Raw genomic sequence first — 18,863 nt, forward strand, 5'->3', positions numbered from 1 at the left:
CAGAGTATGTGTAGTGGCTTGATGGAAAATGACATATTGTTGTAGATGTCATACATTAGCAACATGAGGGAAGATGTTATGGGAGGGAACACCTTCCTCGCTAAGAGGGAGTGCTAATTTTTGTAGCATCGGACAGGTGTTCTAGTCTTGATTTGTGTCAGAGAGACTAAGAACACGAGATCTACATAACCCTGAAAAGGTTTCACTAGATAAACTTGTGAAACACCTTAATTAAATTAATTAGCCATCATTTAAAATTTTCCCAAGTCTAACTTAGGAAAATTGGTTAATTAATAGGAATCAATTAAGGAAAGGTGAGAATGGTGTAAAAATTTCTGTTTTCCCACCCCGGTTTTCAGTTTCTCCTTATTTCTCCCATGTAGTTAAATGCCCATTCCCATAACCATACATTTAACAGACTGAAAAAAATAAATATTGCTGAAAACACAAATTCTAGAAATTTTTCAGAATGCTGGAAATTGCAGAATTAAAAATCAGCAATCAAAAACAGCCATTAAAACACTGATATTTTTGGTCAACTTGACCCTGGAAAAACCCCCTACAACTCTTGGGGAAAACCAGTTTGAGAGCTCTTCTTTATTTCTGAAAATTGCCTTTTTACAGTGAGAATTATTCAGCAAAAAATCAGCAAGCAAATTTACAACTTATCTCCTTTTCCGTGCCTCACAGCAATCTGGAAATTACAGCAAACATGACAGCAATAAATGTTGTACGGCCTCCGTTTTGTGTGCAGAAAAATCAGCAAACTGCTCCTCGATTTTTGTGCAAAAATCTGCCTTTCACTATGTGTTGAATCAGCTGTACAAATCTGCTCAACTGCTGCCTTGGAATGTGTGCCAAGCTGCTGTCTCCTCCTCCCTGCTCAGAAATCTCTCTTGCTCTCTTGCTCTCCTTCTTCCAATCTGCTCATGAAAGAATGAATGGCCTTTTCCTCCTTTTCCTCCTTTAATATAACTCCAAGTGACTTTTGGGTGATCCAAGTGACTTTTGGGTGATCTCTAAATCCAATGGCTGAAATAGATTTAGATCAATGGCTAAGATTAAATGCTCATCTAAATCTCACTTTCTATTTTTTAATTCACCCCACTTTAATAAAGACCCACTTAGTCATTTATTTCCAAAGTCACTTTTCCTTTCTAATTTTTCATTTACTTTATAAAAGTTACTTTAAAATTAGACTTAGTAACTTTATCACTTAAAGTCACTTTTAAATTAGATTTAACTTTATAAAATTATAAAGTCACTTTAGGAGAAAATTTAAATTCTTTTGGACACTTTTCCCTAGGCCAAAGATCAAAGCCTAAGGGAATCACCTGTCCTTCGGTACCAAATTTCAACAAATGGGATGGAGATAGACACATCGAAGAAGAGGGAGATCAAATCAAATCGAATTTCCCAGAGAGCAGAGATCGAATTTAAGCCAGTGATCGAGTAGCAGAGATTGAGGAGCAGCAATAGAGTGATTTTGGAGGATTTTCCAGTGACGAAAGAGTCAGCAGAGAGACGCTGAGTGATTCCATAGAGAGGTTGTGCAAGGATTGCATAGATCCTCAAGGAGAAAGTTCGATTCAGCGAAAGGAGAGATAGATTCAGTAGTAGAGTGTCAGGCAAATTCTTCCAAAAGGCCATCGAATCCTTCTCAATGGAAAAGACAATCAGCAGACGCAGATAGCGGCTATTCTAAGTAGTGTGAGTTTTAGAGTGCACAAAGCATGCATAGTGTTTAATGCAGAGGCAGATTCTTGTGGAGAGAGAGAAAATCTCTCAGATATTTAGGCCAGATTATCTATTGTTGGATTGTCAGTTTGGTCATCCAAATATTGTACTCAGAATACTTACTGTTGCATAATAAAATAAAAGCCCTCATAAGTTGCATCGATTTTCCCACATTAGGTTTTTCTATGGACTTTTGTCCAAAAATAACGATGTCATTTTCACTGTGTGCTCTATTTTTCTCAGTTCCAGTTTATTTTTCGCTGTGCATTTTATTTTTGGTGAAAATTGCAGTAGAGATTTTATTCGTTATTTTTCATAATAGCAAATAAACTATACATAATAATATTCAGTTAGAAGAATAATTTCCAAGTGCTGCAATAGTGGAATTTTCACACATTTAACCCACATGTGTGAGCTAAATTCCCTCCAAGGGTAATGTCATCTTCTAAAAAATTGCATCTCTCCACAAGATTTATATGGATGGCTCTAAATGGGTGCATCTCATTCAAAAGCCATGTGCCTTCATCAAATGGGTGTCAAATCGTCAAGGCGTCATCAACCCCAACGTCCTCCAAAAGAGTGCTCATGGCATCAATCCAAGCATCATGAACGAGACATCAAAATGTTAGGGCATGACATCATCATGTAAAGCAATGTACCATCTACCATCCCCTCTATAGGGGTCCCGTGTCATCATTGTCACCAATACATCCTCAAGTCAAGGCAACATCCATCAAGTAGGTGCAATTCCAACTAGGAGCATTCTATAAACTCTTTGGTACAACTCTCAAGGTGATTGGTTCTAGAGCTCAAAATCCAAGGTCCTGAAATTAAGTGAAGGGATCGCCAACAGTCCTTAAACATCCCAAGATCAACAGTCCTCAGTAAGTGTCCAGCATCCTCTATCAGAGTACCATGTGCAATGATCAAGTGGGTTGGACATCTTCTCTGAAATGTTGGAGAAGCATCATACAATTCCCCAAGGGATGGAAGTTGTACCTAGGAGTAAAGATCTAATACATACTCATAGAATCAAATGAGGTCAACATCATGGGTGCGAGAGCCATAAGAGTATCAGAGTGGACCATGTTCAATGTTGAAGGCATCAAAACACTTCACACAAGTGTCATATTCAAATGTCTTCCTAGCTTATTATTTGTAAACAATTTATCATGGTTAGGTATGGGAAGGTTATTACAAGGCTCTATTAGTTGCTTAATGTTGAAATGTGTAGCTTGGGAGGTAATCCCACAACCCCTAGGGTATTGGGTTTGTGTGGGGTTGACCCACAAATATGGAGCTTTATGTTGAAAGGTGTAACTAAGTTCGGTTTTCATAATGACATGTAATTATGATTTTATGTAAAGAGATGTAAATAAGAAAAATATAAATTATTATATTGACTTACTTCATGGGTTTCATGAGCAAGGATTTTGTTTTTGAGTCAAGACTCCCATTGAGATTCTTTAGGATTTATTTGTCATCTAGTCATAAAATATAAGAGTCATTGTCATGTAAATGAAGTCATGTTACACTTTGTAAAAGGTCATCTTGTCTATGTAAAGTACCCTCCAAAGAACTTGTTACAAAACCTCTTCAAGTCAGCCTACAAATATTGAAGGAGCTACCAGAACAAGTCGGCCTACATCTAGTTGTCAAGTCAGCGTAAAGACCCAGAGAAGAGGGGTATAAGTAGGGGAACTCGGCCTCCATTCTAAGCATCAAGTTCGAACTCAATTCCAACGAAGAAGTGCAGAAAGAAGTGTGAAAAAGAGGCAGTAAGAAAGGGTTTTCTCTAAGGTAAAAAGGACACTCTTCTAGGGTATCAAAGGAAGAATCTTCTGGGTAAATTGAAGCAGAATCTTCTGGAGCAGCGAAGTAGATTCTTCTAGAGCAACGAAGTAGATTCTTCTGGGACAACGAAGTAGATTCTTTTGGGGCAACAGTATCTTCTGGGGCAGCAAAGAAGGAATCTTTTGGGAGGCAGTGAATAGGTTTCTTCTGGGATAACGAAGGAAGGAATCCTCTAGAATAGAAAATTAGAGACCGAGTTTCTCTAGAAGACCTAGAGGCCGAGATTCTCTAGGGCAATAGTGAAGGTGCAACATAAGAAGTAGAGACTGAATTTCTCTAGAAGAAGAAAAGGAAGGAAGGACAAGAAAAGACAAGGTTGGTGACAAGGTTCTTGAAGAGAATACTAGAGTCAAGGCTCAGTGTCATGGTCTTGGTACTTATCAATTGAAGATCTAGAAGAAGAATTTTATCAGGTTTTTCCTCTCTAGAGATGAGAGGTTTTGGCCCTAGCTGGAGAAACCTACATTTTGTGTCACTTGTCTTTATTTATTTGATAATTGTCTTGATGAAAAGAAAACACTAATAAGCTAACAAAGTGAAAAGATAATAAGAAAAGAAGAACAAGCATATCACAAGGAATTATCAAGCAGAGAAATTATTAACATTGAATGCCCTAGATTTCTCAACATGGTATCAGAGCTAAGGTGCTAAAAACAAGAAAGAGCAGACAAAGCAAGATGACACACGAATCAAACTTCAAAAGCAGAATCAAAGCATGTCAAAGGTTATCAACAAGTCCAAGATCTACATCATAGAAACCCTAGATCGAAGAAGGAAGCAAGAAGAAAAAGTGAAACCCTAGAAGCACTTCAGTTCATCAAAGGATCATAAATCAAGCTCTCTCTCATCAAAAAGACCATCCATCAACATCAAGAAGGAGGAGGAAGCAAGCAGTGATTTGACAAGTAAGTCCATGACTATATCTAATAATATCAAAATGTCTTTTTGCAAGGAAAACAATAAACTAGTCGGGGTTGTAAACTTCCTTGCATGGAAGAAAAACATTGGGCTCAATCTTATTGAGAATGAGGTCATGGTTCACATTAAGGGATCAATAACCCAACCTCCAAAAGAGGATACTCAAGCTCATGCTAAATACATGAAGGGAGAAGTGAGAGCTCAAAAGATTCTTATAGAATCTATAAAAGACTCTCTAATCCCATATGTATCAAAATTAGAAACTGCAAAAGCTATATATGACAAACTAGTAAAGTTGTTTTCTGTAAGTACCACAGGAGAAGTATCTCCTTAAGGCAGAACTCTATAAGCTAAAGATTGTTGAAAATGGCAACAAGAAATGCTAAAAATAGAAATGTTAAAAATAGCATTGCTATAAATAGCATTTCAGGATATACTCCAACTCTGTTGGAAAAAACAAAAAATAGAAATGCTACAAATAGCATTTCGGGATATATTCCAATTTTGATTTGTCCTTGAATCAAAATTGAGAGATAAAATTTGAATTTAGTCTCACTAGTTGTTTGAAAAATAATTAATTAATTCATCTTGAGTTAATTAGTTGGAGAAATTCAAACATGAAATCTTTGTGAAGACATGCAACAGTTGTCCCTTTGATTGAGGAAGTTATCCCTTGATTAATGAGATAAAGATGAGTTGTAATTAATTAGCTCAGTTAACTGAGTTAAGTCCAGTTAAATTAGTTCCAAACAGTTGGAGGAACTAATTGTGAGTTCAATCAGTTAATGCATGCATGCATGCAACTAGTGTTCTCCAGATAACTGAATATTCTCTCATAAATAACCAATGCATGTCAGTTCAAAGAAAGACCCAGTTGAGATTAAAGACAGGGACATTGTACTATCAGTTGGAGGAATTTTCCTATAAAAGAAACTCATCCATGCAAAATGAATGATCTCCTTCAGGATTGCGCAGTTATTTCAGAGGTCAGTGTTGTGTGTGAGGTGAGAATCACACAGGTTGCAGCTGGAGGGCCCAGGAGAAACTGCGCAAGGAAATAGGAAGCTTGGAACACTGAAGGAATGCATATGTGTTGTCTATTCTGTCTATGAGCAGCAGTGAGGGATTGTACTGAGAGCTGGATAGCTTGTGAGCTAAAGGTTTGTGTAATCCTGAGATATTTCCACTTGTATGATAATACAAATAGCGAGGTTTTTAGCTTAGGCTTTCCCCAGAGTATTCTTTTGTGTTTCATGTGTGATTGAATCTTCTTCTCTGTTATATGTGTTTTGGTTGATCTTGCTCAAGTTGATTAAGCTTCCGCAAAGTTTGATAGTAGAAGTAGATCAAGTATTTTGCTTTAGTACATAGCATTATCAGGTGATCTATATTGAGAATTTCTACATGGTATCAGAGCTAGCTGATCCATAGAGAAATTTCTACAAAGATGTCCAAGGAAGATGAAATAGCCTCATACTTCATGAGGATATCAGAAATTCAAGATCGACTACAAGAACTAGGAGAAGTTATGTCTGACAGAGAGATTACCACAATGGTACTAAATGCATTATCGGAAGAATGGGGCAGCTTCCCTACAAGCTTATATGGGAAGAAAGAAACTACTCCATTTCAAGATTTATGGTCACTATGTAAGATCGAAGAAACCAAACTAAAGGGAAAGGTTGATGTCAGACCAAGCGAACAGAATCAAGCATATGCTACAATGATAAGAAGAAAGGGAAATTTTGGAAAGTTTGGTCCCTCAAAGAAAAGGAACATGGATAAGATAAGGTGCTTCGAATGTCAGGAACTTGGACACTACAAAAGAGATTGTCTTCATCGTGGTAAGGACAAGAGGAATAGAGAAGGAGCACACATTACTAAAGAAGTGCAAGAACCTAAGTCCAAGAAGCCTAAGAATGAAGTAAAAGATCTCTACTATGATTGAGATGATCTTCTTCTCAAGGAAGTACTTTTCACTTATAAATTATGGTCTTGATGCCATTTAAAATTAGATAGGATGCATCTCATTAGAAAAATAGCATAGAAACATTAGAAGTAAGAGCTCGTGACATGAGAAGAAATTATGTCTAGTCCAAATCCTACTGATTAGGAAGCTCTTAGGAAACCTCATGAGTATTTATAAGAATCAATAGATCATCATCCACTAGGGTCATCATAGAAGAAAATATCTGCCAGATGAGAACATAAAATATCCTCAAGTTTCTCTGATAGAATTCTCATCAAAGGACTCACTGAGAGAGAAAGGAAGCAAAAGTTTTTCATTAGGAATTCCAACTTGTGGCATTCAAGGAGTAATATGATGACACAACAAGGAAAGTAGGTCTGAAGAATAAAGTCCCTTCGGATGAAGCTACTACAGGAAGTATGGATGACCGAAAGAAAAATGAGGTATGTTCACATGGATTATTATGAAAGTCATATGGTTACAGTTAAATATGATCTAGAGAAGAAAGGATCTCCTCCTCCTAAGTATTGCAGAAGAGCATAAGTCGCACTAGATGAAATCAACATAATATATGCAACATAAGGAAGCTAACTGCAATCAAGATTGGAAGCTTCTGGGAATGAAGTGTGTGAAAAGAAAGGAAGAGATCGTGATAATATACAACAATGATAGAAGGCATTCAAATTCCAAGAAGATTTGATTAGAATATCTCTCGGAAAAAGTCAGAAAAAGATAGAGACCCTTGACACTAAATATCTCTAGGAGATGTGTCAATCTGCATGCAAGATGCCAACACTTACAGGAAGATGTCATGGTGAAAGATCATTTCAAAGGTAACTCTGAAGAGTTCATTAATTATCATCTAGATGGGCTTATGTAGGACTGTCAAAGGGAAGATATATAAATGACTTCCAAGCAAACCATATAGAAGGATGCAATGTCATTCTGAGATATATGGCATGAAAGCAGCATGACATCAAGCTAAAACAAATGAAAAATCCGATAAAACACTTTCTGATAAGTTGAGGACATCACTGACTCATGAACAAAATTGATTAATGATCTATGAAGTTCCCAAAGGATGGAGACTCCTTATCAAAAAAAAAGAAATTCATTACATCGAAGAAAGGATCTCTTCATGAAGCTAAGTGTTCCAGAGCTGTTATAGATCCTTGGTCAAGAGGGAGCATGAGAAGAAGTTTCTTACTTGGAGGACACTCGGAAATTTCTAATCCAAAAGCTTAGGTACATTCCTCTGTGATAGGAATGGTACATTAAAGAAATAAAAACATCTTGGTATAAGGAGCGATAGACATGTTGTTCTGTGCCTCACCTGAGAAGACAAAATGGAGGATTGTGTAGTCATTTGGCATCCAATGCTCTTGTGGGATGAGTTAGAGAATCCCATGGAAGAGTAGTCGTGTGGGACCAATATTATTTTGGGACTGGGGAGTCCAAGAAAGGAATAGTCCTCATGGAGCATATCCTGAGAGAACTTGGGTGGGGTATGTTCTAAGAGAGACAATGATGAAGATGTCTATAAATCATTTGTCTCGCCAGCATTTTGCTCTAATCTTATGGAGAGATAGCGTTGTTAGTCAAGGCCTTCCTATATAAATGTTGGTTGGTATGATGTTATACAAATGAGTTACAAATCCAAATTCTTCTTAAGAGAAATTATTTAGATTGAGAAAGTCCAAGGTACTATTATGAATACCTCCATAGTTAATAGGGAGTGTTGAAAGGTGTAACTAGGTTCGGTCTTCATAATGACATGTAATTATGATTTTATGTAAAGAGATGTAAATAAGAAAAATAAAAATTATTATATTGACTTGCTTCATGGGTTTCATGAGCAAGGATTTTGTTTTTGAGTCAAGACTCCCATTGAGAGTCTTTAAGATTTATTTGTCATCTAGTCATAAAATATAAGAGTCATTGTCATGTAAATGAAGTCATGTTACACTTTGTAAAAGGTCATCTTGTCTATGTAAAGTATCCTCCAAAGAACTTGTCACCAAACCTCTTCAAGTCAGCCTACAAACATTGAAGGAGTTGCCATAACAAGTTAGCCTACATCTAGTTGTCAAGTCGGCCTAAAGACCCAAAGAAGAGGGGTATAAGTAGGGGAACTCGGCCTCCATTCTAAGCATCAAGTTCGAACTCAATTCCAGCGAAGAAGTGCAGAAAGAAGTGTGAAAAAGAGGCAATAAGAAAGGGTTTTCTCTAAGATAAAAAGGACACTCTTCTAGGGTATCAAAGGAAGAATCTTCTAGGTAAATCGAAGCAGAACCTCTTGGAGCAACAAAGTATATTATTCTGGGACAACGAAGTAGATTCTTTTGGGGTAGCAGAATCTTCTGGGACAATAGTATCTTCTGGGGCAGCGAAGAAGGAATCTTTTGGGAGGCAGTGAATAGGTTTCTTCTGGGATAGTAAAGAAAGGAATCCTCTAAAATAGAAAATTAGAGGCCGAGTTTCTCTAGAAAACCTAGTGGCCGAGATTCTCTAGGGCAATAGTGAAGGTGCAACATAAGAAGTAGAGACTGAATTATCTAGAAGAAGAAAAGGAAGGAAGGGCAAGAAAAGACAAGGTTGGTGACAAGGTTCTTGAAGAGGATACTAGAGTCAAGGGTCAGTGTCATAGTCTTGGTACTTATCAATTAAGATCTAGAAGAAGAATTTTATCGGGTTTTTCCTCTCTAGAGGTGAGAGGTTTTGGCCCTAGCTGGAGAAGACTATATTTTGTGTCACTTGTCTTCATTTATTTTGATAATTGTCTTGATGAAAAGAACACACTAATAAGTAACAAAGTGAAAAGATCATAAGAAAAGAAAAATAAGCATATCACGAGCAATTATCAAGCAGAGAAATTATTAACATTGAATCCCCTAGATTTCTCAACAATTTATGGGAAATATACTCAAGTAGTGGGTTTTGTACCCAAAGTTGTGGCAAGACAAAGGTGAACATCGACAGTTTAATCATTGAAAGCATGAGGGGCACTCTTGGAAGGCTAAGGGGCACCTAGGGCTTCAATGGTGAAGGCAAAGGTCAAACGAAATGAATTTTATTCCTGAAGAAATTGGTGTTCAATCAAGATGGCTTAGGTCAGCTTGGTTATATGTCATGACCCTAGGTGAGAAAAGACACCACCAAGGAACACTATAAGAAGGATGAAAGAGGAGTTTGTTTGGCATCAATCCAAGTGAGCATATTTCCTCGAGACATATCTGCTCAAGAGAAGGTTGAATACCTCAGTGAGACGTAGATCCAAAAGAGGGGCAAAATTGGAGCATGAATGGTCTAGTTCAACTCTGAAATGAAAGTCGAGTTAGCTCAGGTTTGTGGAGTTTTATTCTTGTTAATTTCGACCCTAGTTGGAGGTTTCTTTTGGCATGTTTATAGGTTACTTTCTATGATTGATTCATGTCCTAGTTAGGGCTTCCTTCTATGGTACATTTCCCTTGTAGAGTCTGTTCAAAAGTCCGGAAAATTTCGCTCTAATTTTTAGTGCATGGGATAGAGGGTTGAGACCCTAAGAAGGAGACATATGCCTGTGATTTAGGCCACAGATTTTGAGTGTCTTGCACAAAGTTTTTGTGTATATGTATGTCCTGAAGTGGGCCAAAACCAGCCTCAAAGATTTTACAGAAGTATGAGCTAAAGGGCAGAGTGTAGTGCTAATACAATTAAGGAAAGAAGGGGTCAACGTGGAACAGATTCATTGGAAGAAAGTGTTGAGTTGGAGTGTGTGAAGGTTGTCCTACATGGAGGATTAGGACAGTGTGTTGGAAACCCAAGGATTGTGATATTGAAGAAGCAATATCATTGTCAAGAGGCGAACTTGTATACAATCCTAGTCATAGTGGTTTAGAGTGACAAAATCATTGTTAAGTGGACTATCCAAGAAGCCCTAAGTACAGTTATCTCTGGAGCAGCAAAAAGACAATTGGAGGGTAGTCTTTGAAGACCTTATGTGCAGTGACTTTTGGTGTAGCAAAGCATTGCAAGAAAGTAGTTGTTGGGTGGCCTAAGTTCAGTGTCATTGGAGCAGCAGTGCCACTGATAGAGGTAGTTTGGTCAACTAAAGATGCAAGCAATTATGGAGTAGCAAAAGTACTTGTGAGTAGTAGTAGAGGTGGCAAAGGACCTATCAGGTGTTCAAAGTACGTGAACTAAAAGGGCTAGTGTGAATGTCCCTTCAGCAAGTAATTCAAGTGTGTCTTGTTCATGGGAAGATCGATGGTCATGTGTTGTTGACATCAAGCCCTAGTCTTTTCCTTGTATCAGGACTAATTGTAAGGGCCATGATCCCTAGTATGAGAGCCCTATGTTTGTTGTCTTAAAGTTGTAATATAACAAGTTTTGGGTTATTTAAATTTCTTGTGTACTTCATTTATTCACTGTTGTACATTTTCTGTTGTGCAAAGTGCTTGTGTTTTGGCATTTTAGTGTGTTTGTGATCGTGTTTTAGACATAGACCTAATTCTGAAGTGCCATGGAAAAATCAACACTTTCAACCCTAAGGGGAGGAAGAGATCTTAAGTTGACGCATCAATCAATAGGTGTATGTGATCAATGACATGGTGTGCGGTTTACATCATGGAAGATGTCACTGTCTTGTACGGGGATATGAGGTTTGCAACATCCTTAACCATTATAATGAAAACAATGAGCAATCGTGAAGCCTAAGTTACCCCTTTCCTCAACCTATTTTGAACATCTCTAGTGTTTGCCTTTTTCATCATAAATTTACATATATAGCTTGGATTATAAGCTTTCATTGATTCATGATAATCATTATTGACCCGTTAAAGATAAAGTGATTCTATGACCATCAAGATTGGGATATTTCAAAGTTCTTTTCATTTAGATAGATCATGATTTAGTCAGGAACTAGGTGAGGGATGGTGAAGGTAGTAGAGCTCACGTTAGGCTTTTGTCCATGCACTTTCTTTTATCCCAACTACTCTTGCATTTTAACATTTGGCTCATGTTTTTCTTTTCTTTCTACTACATAGACCTCTTAGAGCAAGGTTTCCAAGCCCCTACTCAAAAAATGAGGAAAACAAGGAACCAATACAAATGACGAACTGGAAATCAACCTGAATATGGAATGTGGATACAAGGGGAAGATGAAAGATGTTAAGCAAGGATAACAATGGACCCACAACATCAATTAGAGCCTCATATTAGTGTCTCTCCTAGAAAAGGAAAGCAAGGCCTCAATGAAGGTCACACTAGACTAGGGACAAGTGATAACCACCAAGGTGAAGCATAATAGCAAGTGTACAACCAATAGCAGTTTGTCATCTAATTCAATCCCTGATACATACTAGAATGTCTCTAAACATTAAATGAAAGCACTTGATTACAAAAATGGTTAATGTACCTCACAATAAATTACCCAACTTCATCATATGAACAAGCTAGATGAAAGAATGCAGTAACCAAAGAGTGGATGAGAGGCATCTAAGACTGGCTATTCATGGATCATGAGAGGGCTGCTAGCTAATATACTGCATCATAGGAGAAAAAAATATCATGGAGATTACCCACATGGGTGGTTAACATGTCCCACATATAGGCCCTGTGCGTCCACGAATGCACATCCCAGCACTTGGATTCAAGGCACATCAACATTACCAGCATGTCCTATTTCTTAGTAGACTTTGATACTCTTAGTAGTTTGCTCATGGTCTAGTGTCCATTATTACTGCTTTGCATATATAACTAGTGGAAATCAAGATACCCTTTTCCCTGAACTTTCTTTTGCGAGAGTAAATGCTAACCCGAAACGATTCAAACATTTGGTTGCTCGTTCTTTTCCTTTTCCTCATCATTTAAAAAGGTATCGATGGGACACATAGCTAAGGATCTCTTTATCCACTTGGAGAAGTAATCCATCTCTTTACTTCCCTCTCTCACTTAATCACACATAATGGAAAAGCTAGCTGAAATACTCTTGTTTGCTGATTTTCTATTTTGCATTTTGGGTGGGAAAGAAAGAGATTTAATTTCAGTCATTTGTTTATTACAGCTTCAGCATTATAGCTTTGTTAGGTTAATCTAATAAGCAAAAGTTAAAATAATCAATTTGGTAACTGGTTTGTTTCTCAATTTTTATAGATTAATTATTTGTAGGTTATTCTAAAAATCAGATAAAATACTTCCTTTATTGCTATTAGTGCACACAATTCAAGTAAATCCCAGATTCAAACAGTTTCCCCTCTCCTTTTGCCTGCATGTTATTTTGGTTTTCCTTGAAAAATCAAATGGTGACCTCACACTGACTAAAACAGATCATCCCATCGTAACTCACATTGTCTGGTAGAGTTTAGACCTACAGCGGAAAACCAACTGGTGACCTCACACTGACTAAAACAGATCATCCCATCGTAACTCGCATTGTCTGGTAGAGTTTAGACCTACAGCCTTTAGGGTTCTTCCTTCTGGTCGTTCGCTTGCTTCTATTTTCAGTTAGTTGACCCGTTAGTTACTGGCAGTCTTTCTACTCTATCTAGATAACTTGCGAGTAGACCTACAGCCTTGGGGTTCTTCCTTCTGATCCTTCGATTGCTTCTATTTTAAGTTAGTTGACCCGTTAGTTACCGGCAGTCTTTCTACCCTTTCTAGCTAAGTTGAGAATGTCTAATACCCCTCTTAGCTCACTCAAACCTATGTACGGTACAACCTAGGTCACCTTGATCTTGTTCATGTTTGACAACCTTGAAGCTCAGAAGAAAATTCCAACAGTGCAGAAAATATGACAAAATTCAAGATGAAGTCTGAGAAAATATATAACACGAAAATTTAAAAACATACTCAATAAAATTCCATGAGTTCAATAAATATGTATGATAAAAATTAAAATTACATGCCTTCATTAAAGAAATAATATAACTCAAATTTTGCAAACATGTCCAAACCAAATCTATTTCAAGCTACGAGCTCCACAATTTCCATGCAACAAGAATGCTGCCCTTTATTTCAATATCCAAGGTCCATGATTTTCAGGCAAAGAGAATGGTGTGTTTAAACCTCCACGATTTTCAGGCAAAGAGGATGTTGTGTTTATTTCAAGCTCCAGGGTCAACTATTTTCAGTGAAAGAGAAATTTCTGGAGAGTGGCAGGCCGTGTGTTGGGAGAAAGTAATTGCAGAAGAATGGAGCAGCTGCTGAAGAATGGCGGCATCAGCAACGTGAAAGATAGAATGAGCCACAGACAAGAGAGTAGGGTTAGGCTTTCACAATTTGATCTTTTCTTTTTTCAATTCACAGCTTTCATAACAAGGCACCCGCTGCCCCCTTTATTCTCCCGCCAATATTTTGTCAATGTAATGAATTTGTTGGACTCAAAAGGTCTGACACCAATGGCTGGATAAATTGTAAGTCTGCTTCTTCAGAGCTTACAGGAGGGCATTTGTCCAGCCAAATGTGCTCTAAGCCAAGGATAAAGTTTGCCGACGAGAATGTCTATCATAGAAGGCATTATACCATGCTAGACAAGGAACAAATATTTTCCCTCGGACCAAAAGCAAAGCTTAATTTCCTGCCTTGGTTTCTCCTCATCTCTGATAAGGCTTGATACCGTAACCTTGAAATTCTTCTTTAAAATTTATCGACTCTTCTGCAAGCCTGGTTTTCAATCTTCTCCACGAACGCAATTTATCTGCTTGTATCAACCCTCGGTAGAGTTTTCTAAAAGTGATGGTCTGGGGCAGAATTCCCTTCTCAATCATCTCTGTAAAATATATGCACGCTTCCCTCCACTTGGCCTTCTCACATAAACTATGTATCAATAGGGTGTAAGAATCAAGATCAGGGCCACTCCCTCTCTGATGCATGTCACTCCATAAATCAGATACAACTTCCATTCGATCCAACCTACAGAACATACGAATCAAGATGTGATACGTGTGATTTGTCGGTTTGCACAATGGTGACTCTAGCATTCTGTGGTACAATCTCAGGACCTCGTCGACATTGTCACGGCCTCCGAGTTCCTTGAAAAAGCAATTGTAAGTGACATCAGATGGTGTGACTCCATTCTGTGCCATCTCATTCAGCAATTCATGGGCCTCCTCAAATCTGCCCACAGAACAAAGACACTTGATCATGGAAGTGTATGTCGCAACATTTGGGTCACAACCATTATTCTTCATCTCATTCAACAATTCGAAACAGCGATCAGGTTTAAGGGCTCTACCCAATGCGTGCATCAAAACAGAATAAGTCGTAACATCTGGAACACATCCTCTGCTCCTCATCTCATATAAGAGCTTTTCGGCATCCTTCATCATACGAGCGAACCGGAATTCAATGCGCGGCTTAGTCTTCCTACATATCCGATTAAGGATAATATTATAAGTGACCACGCTCGGCTCGCAACCCCGGTCAAGCATCTCATTCAAGAAATTCATAGCCATGGCAGGTTTATTGAACTTACACCACCCATATATAAGAATGGTATAAGTCTTCGTATCAGGTTGGAATTGGCCTTTTCTCTTATTGAACAATTGAGTGGCCACACTCACAAAACCATACTTACAGAGTGTATCAAGCAGCATATTGAAATCCTCCTTGTTTGGCTCACGCTCTATAAAACCCTCCATGTCGTCAAAGGCTTGGATTGCTTGCCTGGTCATGCCAGCAGCAATGTATCTCCTTATCAGAATCGCAAAGGTCTTCACACCCATCGGAGACGGCTGCCCCCCCAACTCCATGATAAGCCGCCACACCACATCAAACTGCCTCACCTTCCCCATTATGTCGATCATGGCATTGTATGTATCAGCGGTATGCTGATAACCCGCCTGTTCTTTGGCCCACACAAAAAACCCTAATGCGACTTTAGATGCATTTTTTAGCCTTAATAAAACCTGGTAAACCAGGCTAGGGTTTACACGGATCCCATTTAATTGCAGGGCTCCTTCCATGGCGTGGAAAGGATTGTGTTGTTCCACCAAAATTCTGCATATCATATCTGCGTCTTTTGAATTCTCCATGCCTGAGATTGAGGGGTTTCCGTCATCGAGGGTTTTAAGGGTTTCATTGCAGCAGAAGGAACGGCATTGTTGTGTGTACGTTGGCAACAATGGGTTCAAGAATCCATTAAAAATTATAGACGAATTAGCAGTAAATGATTTAGGCGGAAGACACTTAGCTGGAAATTCAGGAAGACTGAATATGTATGTGGTCTGAGCCTTTGCCAGTGCCTTCTTCAGTGCAGAATTCATTATTTTGAAGGCCATTGACGAATTCATTATTTTGATGGCCATTGACGAGATTCGAAGCGTACCCACTTCACCAAAGTTTAATTTTTGACCTCAAATAGCCCCACGTTCTGCACAGGCGCACTTAATAGTGCCCTAATGAGCAATAGAGTTGAGAAAGTATATTGCAACCAGAGTAGCATCAGAGTTGAATAAAATCTAATTTTTGGGCGAATAGATTGCGTCTTGTAAAATGACGGGTGGGATTATGGCTTTTTCATTGTTTTATATATATATTTTTGTTAATTTTAAAATATTTTTTATTTTTATTTTTTATTTTATTATATTTCTTAGAATTTTGTATTTTGGAATGTAGATAAGATAAGATAATTATATTTATTTATTAAATTGAGATTTCTATGATTTGTAATAGTTTATAGAAAAGCAAGGTCGTGGAGGTGGCGTAGTGGTAAAGTCGGCCTCGTCATGACGGACCGATCTTGTGTTCGATCCCGAGCAAGGTCGTAGCTCGTCGTGCGAGTAGTTAGTCTAAACTAGGCCAAGCCCACTACCTTTAACCCAGATGTGGGTGTTTCCCAAGAGCATTAATGACCACAATTAGGATTGTCGGTGCAAGGACTTGCCAGGCGGTGAAATGCGCTCTGATCCAGGCTCATCTCAGACGAAACCTGGCCAGCATGCATGTTGCAATAAATGGCCCATCAGGCCGAGAGCTGGAAACAGATGAAATTCGAATGGCGCCTCCAGAACCTTCAGTTCATCCCCCATTCCTTAGCTACTGTCCGTCGCAGGCTGAATTTTCTTGTAGCAGAACAGCTACAGGGAGAAGATGTTGGCACCTCTGTTGCATTGATCTCGGAAATGGGCACCATTTCTCCCACTCCAAGCACTGCCCTATAAATCCTGTTCAGGAGCCCTGTCTTCACAACCAGTCATCCCTCCCGATCGCTTATCCAGCTAATTTGCCCTCCAACCTCACTGGTATGGTCAGGCACCGCATGAGGAGTCGCCGTGGAGGAACTCGAGGTGGCAGCGCTCGCCCTCAGGCAGCGCAGAGCTCGGCTCCCCCCTCTCCTCCACAGCATCAGGAAAACTCGCCTCCCCCCAGGTCGTCGCATAGACATTATCCCCATACGCGCAGCGGGCGGGGGCAAGGATCGGCATCAATGGCTCCGCACAGTGATTTTAGGCTCCATTCTGCTATTTCTCAGTTGCGTCCCGGCCCTGTCCCTCATGCTACCCAATTCAGGTTCCAAAGCCATCTGAATAGACCCATAATAACTGCTAATGTGACTATCGTCTTCAGTGAAGAAGATGAGCTGAACAGTGAACAAGGGAGAAATTCTAAAGAGCATTCACATGAGGTGAGAATTCCGAAAATGGGAAGGGGTTATGGGAAAAAGTCGAAGGATGATGGCGAGGGCGCAAGTCACAGCAGAATGCATGGAGGAGAAGCTCATGAAGGGGACATTCAGCGGGCTGGTGGCAGCTCTACAGGAGCTGCTCTGACGGTGGGGTTCGCTGGCAGCTCAAGCGGCACCCAGCATGCAGGGGGGCCTCCAGGTGGTGCTGAGAAGAGCGATGTGGCGGAGAAAGGTGTAAAATGGGACGAGTATGCCTGCCTCGTGGTCGAGGAGAAACCAGACGGGGATGACAACAAATGATGCCACGTGGCATCAGTTGCCACCCACGAGCCAGCTCGGCCTTCCACTGTTGACGGGTTGGTCCAGTCATTTGATGTTTTTGCTGCTTGTTTGTCTGATCAATGGTTTTGTTGTTCTGTTGTCAAGTCCAATGGTGCTGAGTTGTACCTTTTTTCTGGGTTCCAAGTCCGAAATATGGGTGTCCGTTGATGACAGTTCAGGGATATATGTTTACTATTTTGCAATGTCAAACTGGTTTCCCCAAACTAGGGCAGTTTCCACTGTTTTGATGAACTCTAGCAACAGAGGTTGAGGCAGGGCCTCGGTGTAATTATATTTTTGCTTTTATTAATAGAATTAGTCTTACATAGAAAAGAAAAAAAAAACAGTTTATAGAAAAGCTTTCCGTCGTAATCACATCAAAGTCATTGGTGGATATGCCTGATAACCAACGGTCTCCTATAAAAACTGTAATGCATATTTTGTAATGAATGAATATGAAAGATACAATGCAGGAACATAAAAGGCTGAGTATAATGTAATTAGTTTGAGTCAAATGCTTTGATTATTAATTAATTTGTAATTTTGAATTGCTAATTAACTTGCAATTTTTTAAAAAATATTTCTGAAATTTATTAAATTGTGTTTTAAATTAAATATTAAACATATTTTTCAAAAGATTGAAAATTATTTTTTGAATTTTAAATTTTTGATTGGTGAATATTAATTTTATGTGGTTTAAAATCAAATTTTCATAATTAAAAATTATTTAAAAAATAAAAAATAAGAAAAAACCCTCTAATCCCCAAGTTCCGTCATAAATTAATTCTAAGAAAAAAATCCAAATTTAAAGATTCTTCCATAATTAATATTTTCTTTTCCAAAAAAAATAGTTACCGATTTAAAAGCAAAATAATTACAGTGATTTTTCCTTGCTTATTTTTATTATTAAATGGTCTTGGTTCAACCATTTTCTTGAATATATATTTTCATAATTCAATTTTAAATCATGATGCAATATAAAAAAAAATAGAAGTAAGGAAAAAATTTATTTTAATATACTAGACATTGTGATTTTTATATTAGATATTTTATTACATATAAATTATTTGTCCTCTGATTAAGATGACACGTGAAACTTCATATCAATTTGACTTTTTCGATATAGAAATTGTACCATAGATTATTTATTTGCCACTCAATTAAAATGAATATAAATTTAAAGTTAAATAAATAGTTTGTTACAATGATTAGTTTTTTAAGAAATTATTTATTTTATTTATATCATATATATACATTATTTAAAATAAAGATACTAGACATGGTATTTTCTTCTCCTTATTTGGTCCTATAAGCTAAAGTTGGAATAAAAGTGCACAAGCACATTTCAATAAACATTTAATTTTTGTAACAAATGATAATGATGGGGCTAATGTTTCATCCAAAATTATCTATGTACCTATCTCTATTTTGCTCCAAGATTATTTAGTCCATTAATTACTT

At 38.1% G+C, this 18,863-nt stretch overlaps 1 protein-coding gene across 1 annotated transcript; it reads right to left on the reverse strand.

Moving 5' to 3' along the window:
• Positions 1-13,836: 13,836 nt before the first annotated feature.
• LOC149195689 (pentatricopeptide repeat-containing protein At2g13420, mitochondrial-like) lies at positions 13,837-15,946 on the reverse strand. Its single transcript, XM_089405405.1, has one exon. It carries the CDS (start codon positions 15,760-15,762, stop codon positions 14,050-14,052), a length of 1,713 nt encoding a protein of 570 aa, XP_089261531.1. The 5' UTR covers positions 15,763-15,946; the 3' UTR covers positions 13,837-14,049.
• Positions 15,947-18,863: the final 2,917 nt, after the last annotated feature.

This window comes from Pinus tabuliformis, chromosome 2_2, assembly GCF_031772625.1.
Source record: "Pinus tabuliformis cultivar Carrire ecotype Pingquan chromosome 2_2, CPIR1, whole genome shotgun sequence".
NCBI lineage: Eukaryota > Viridiplantae > Streptophyta > Pinopsida > Pinales > Pinaceae > Pinus > Pinus tabuliformis.

Excerpts from the sequence above, each read along its gene's own strand:
- LOC149195689 (XM_089405405.1), bottom strand. The coding sequence starts at position 15,762 with ATGGCCATCAAAATAATGAATTCGTCAATGGCCTTCAAAATAATGAAT.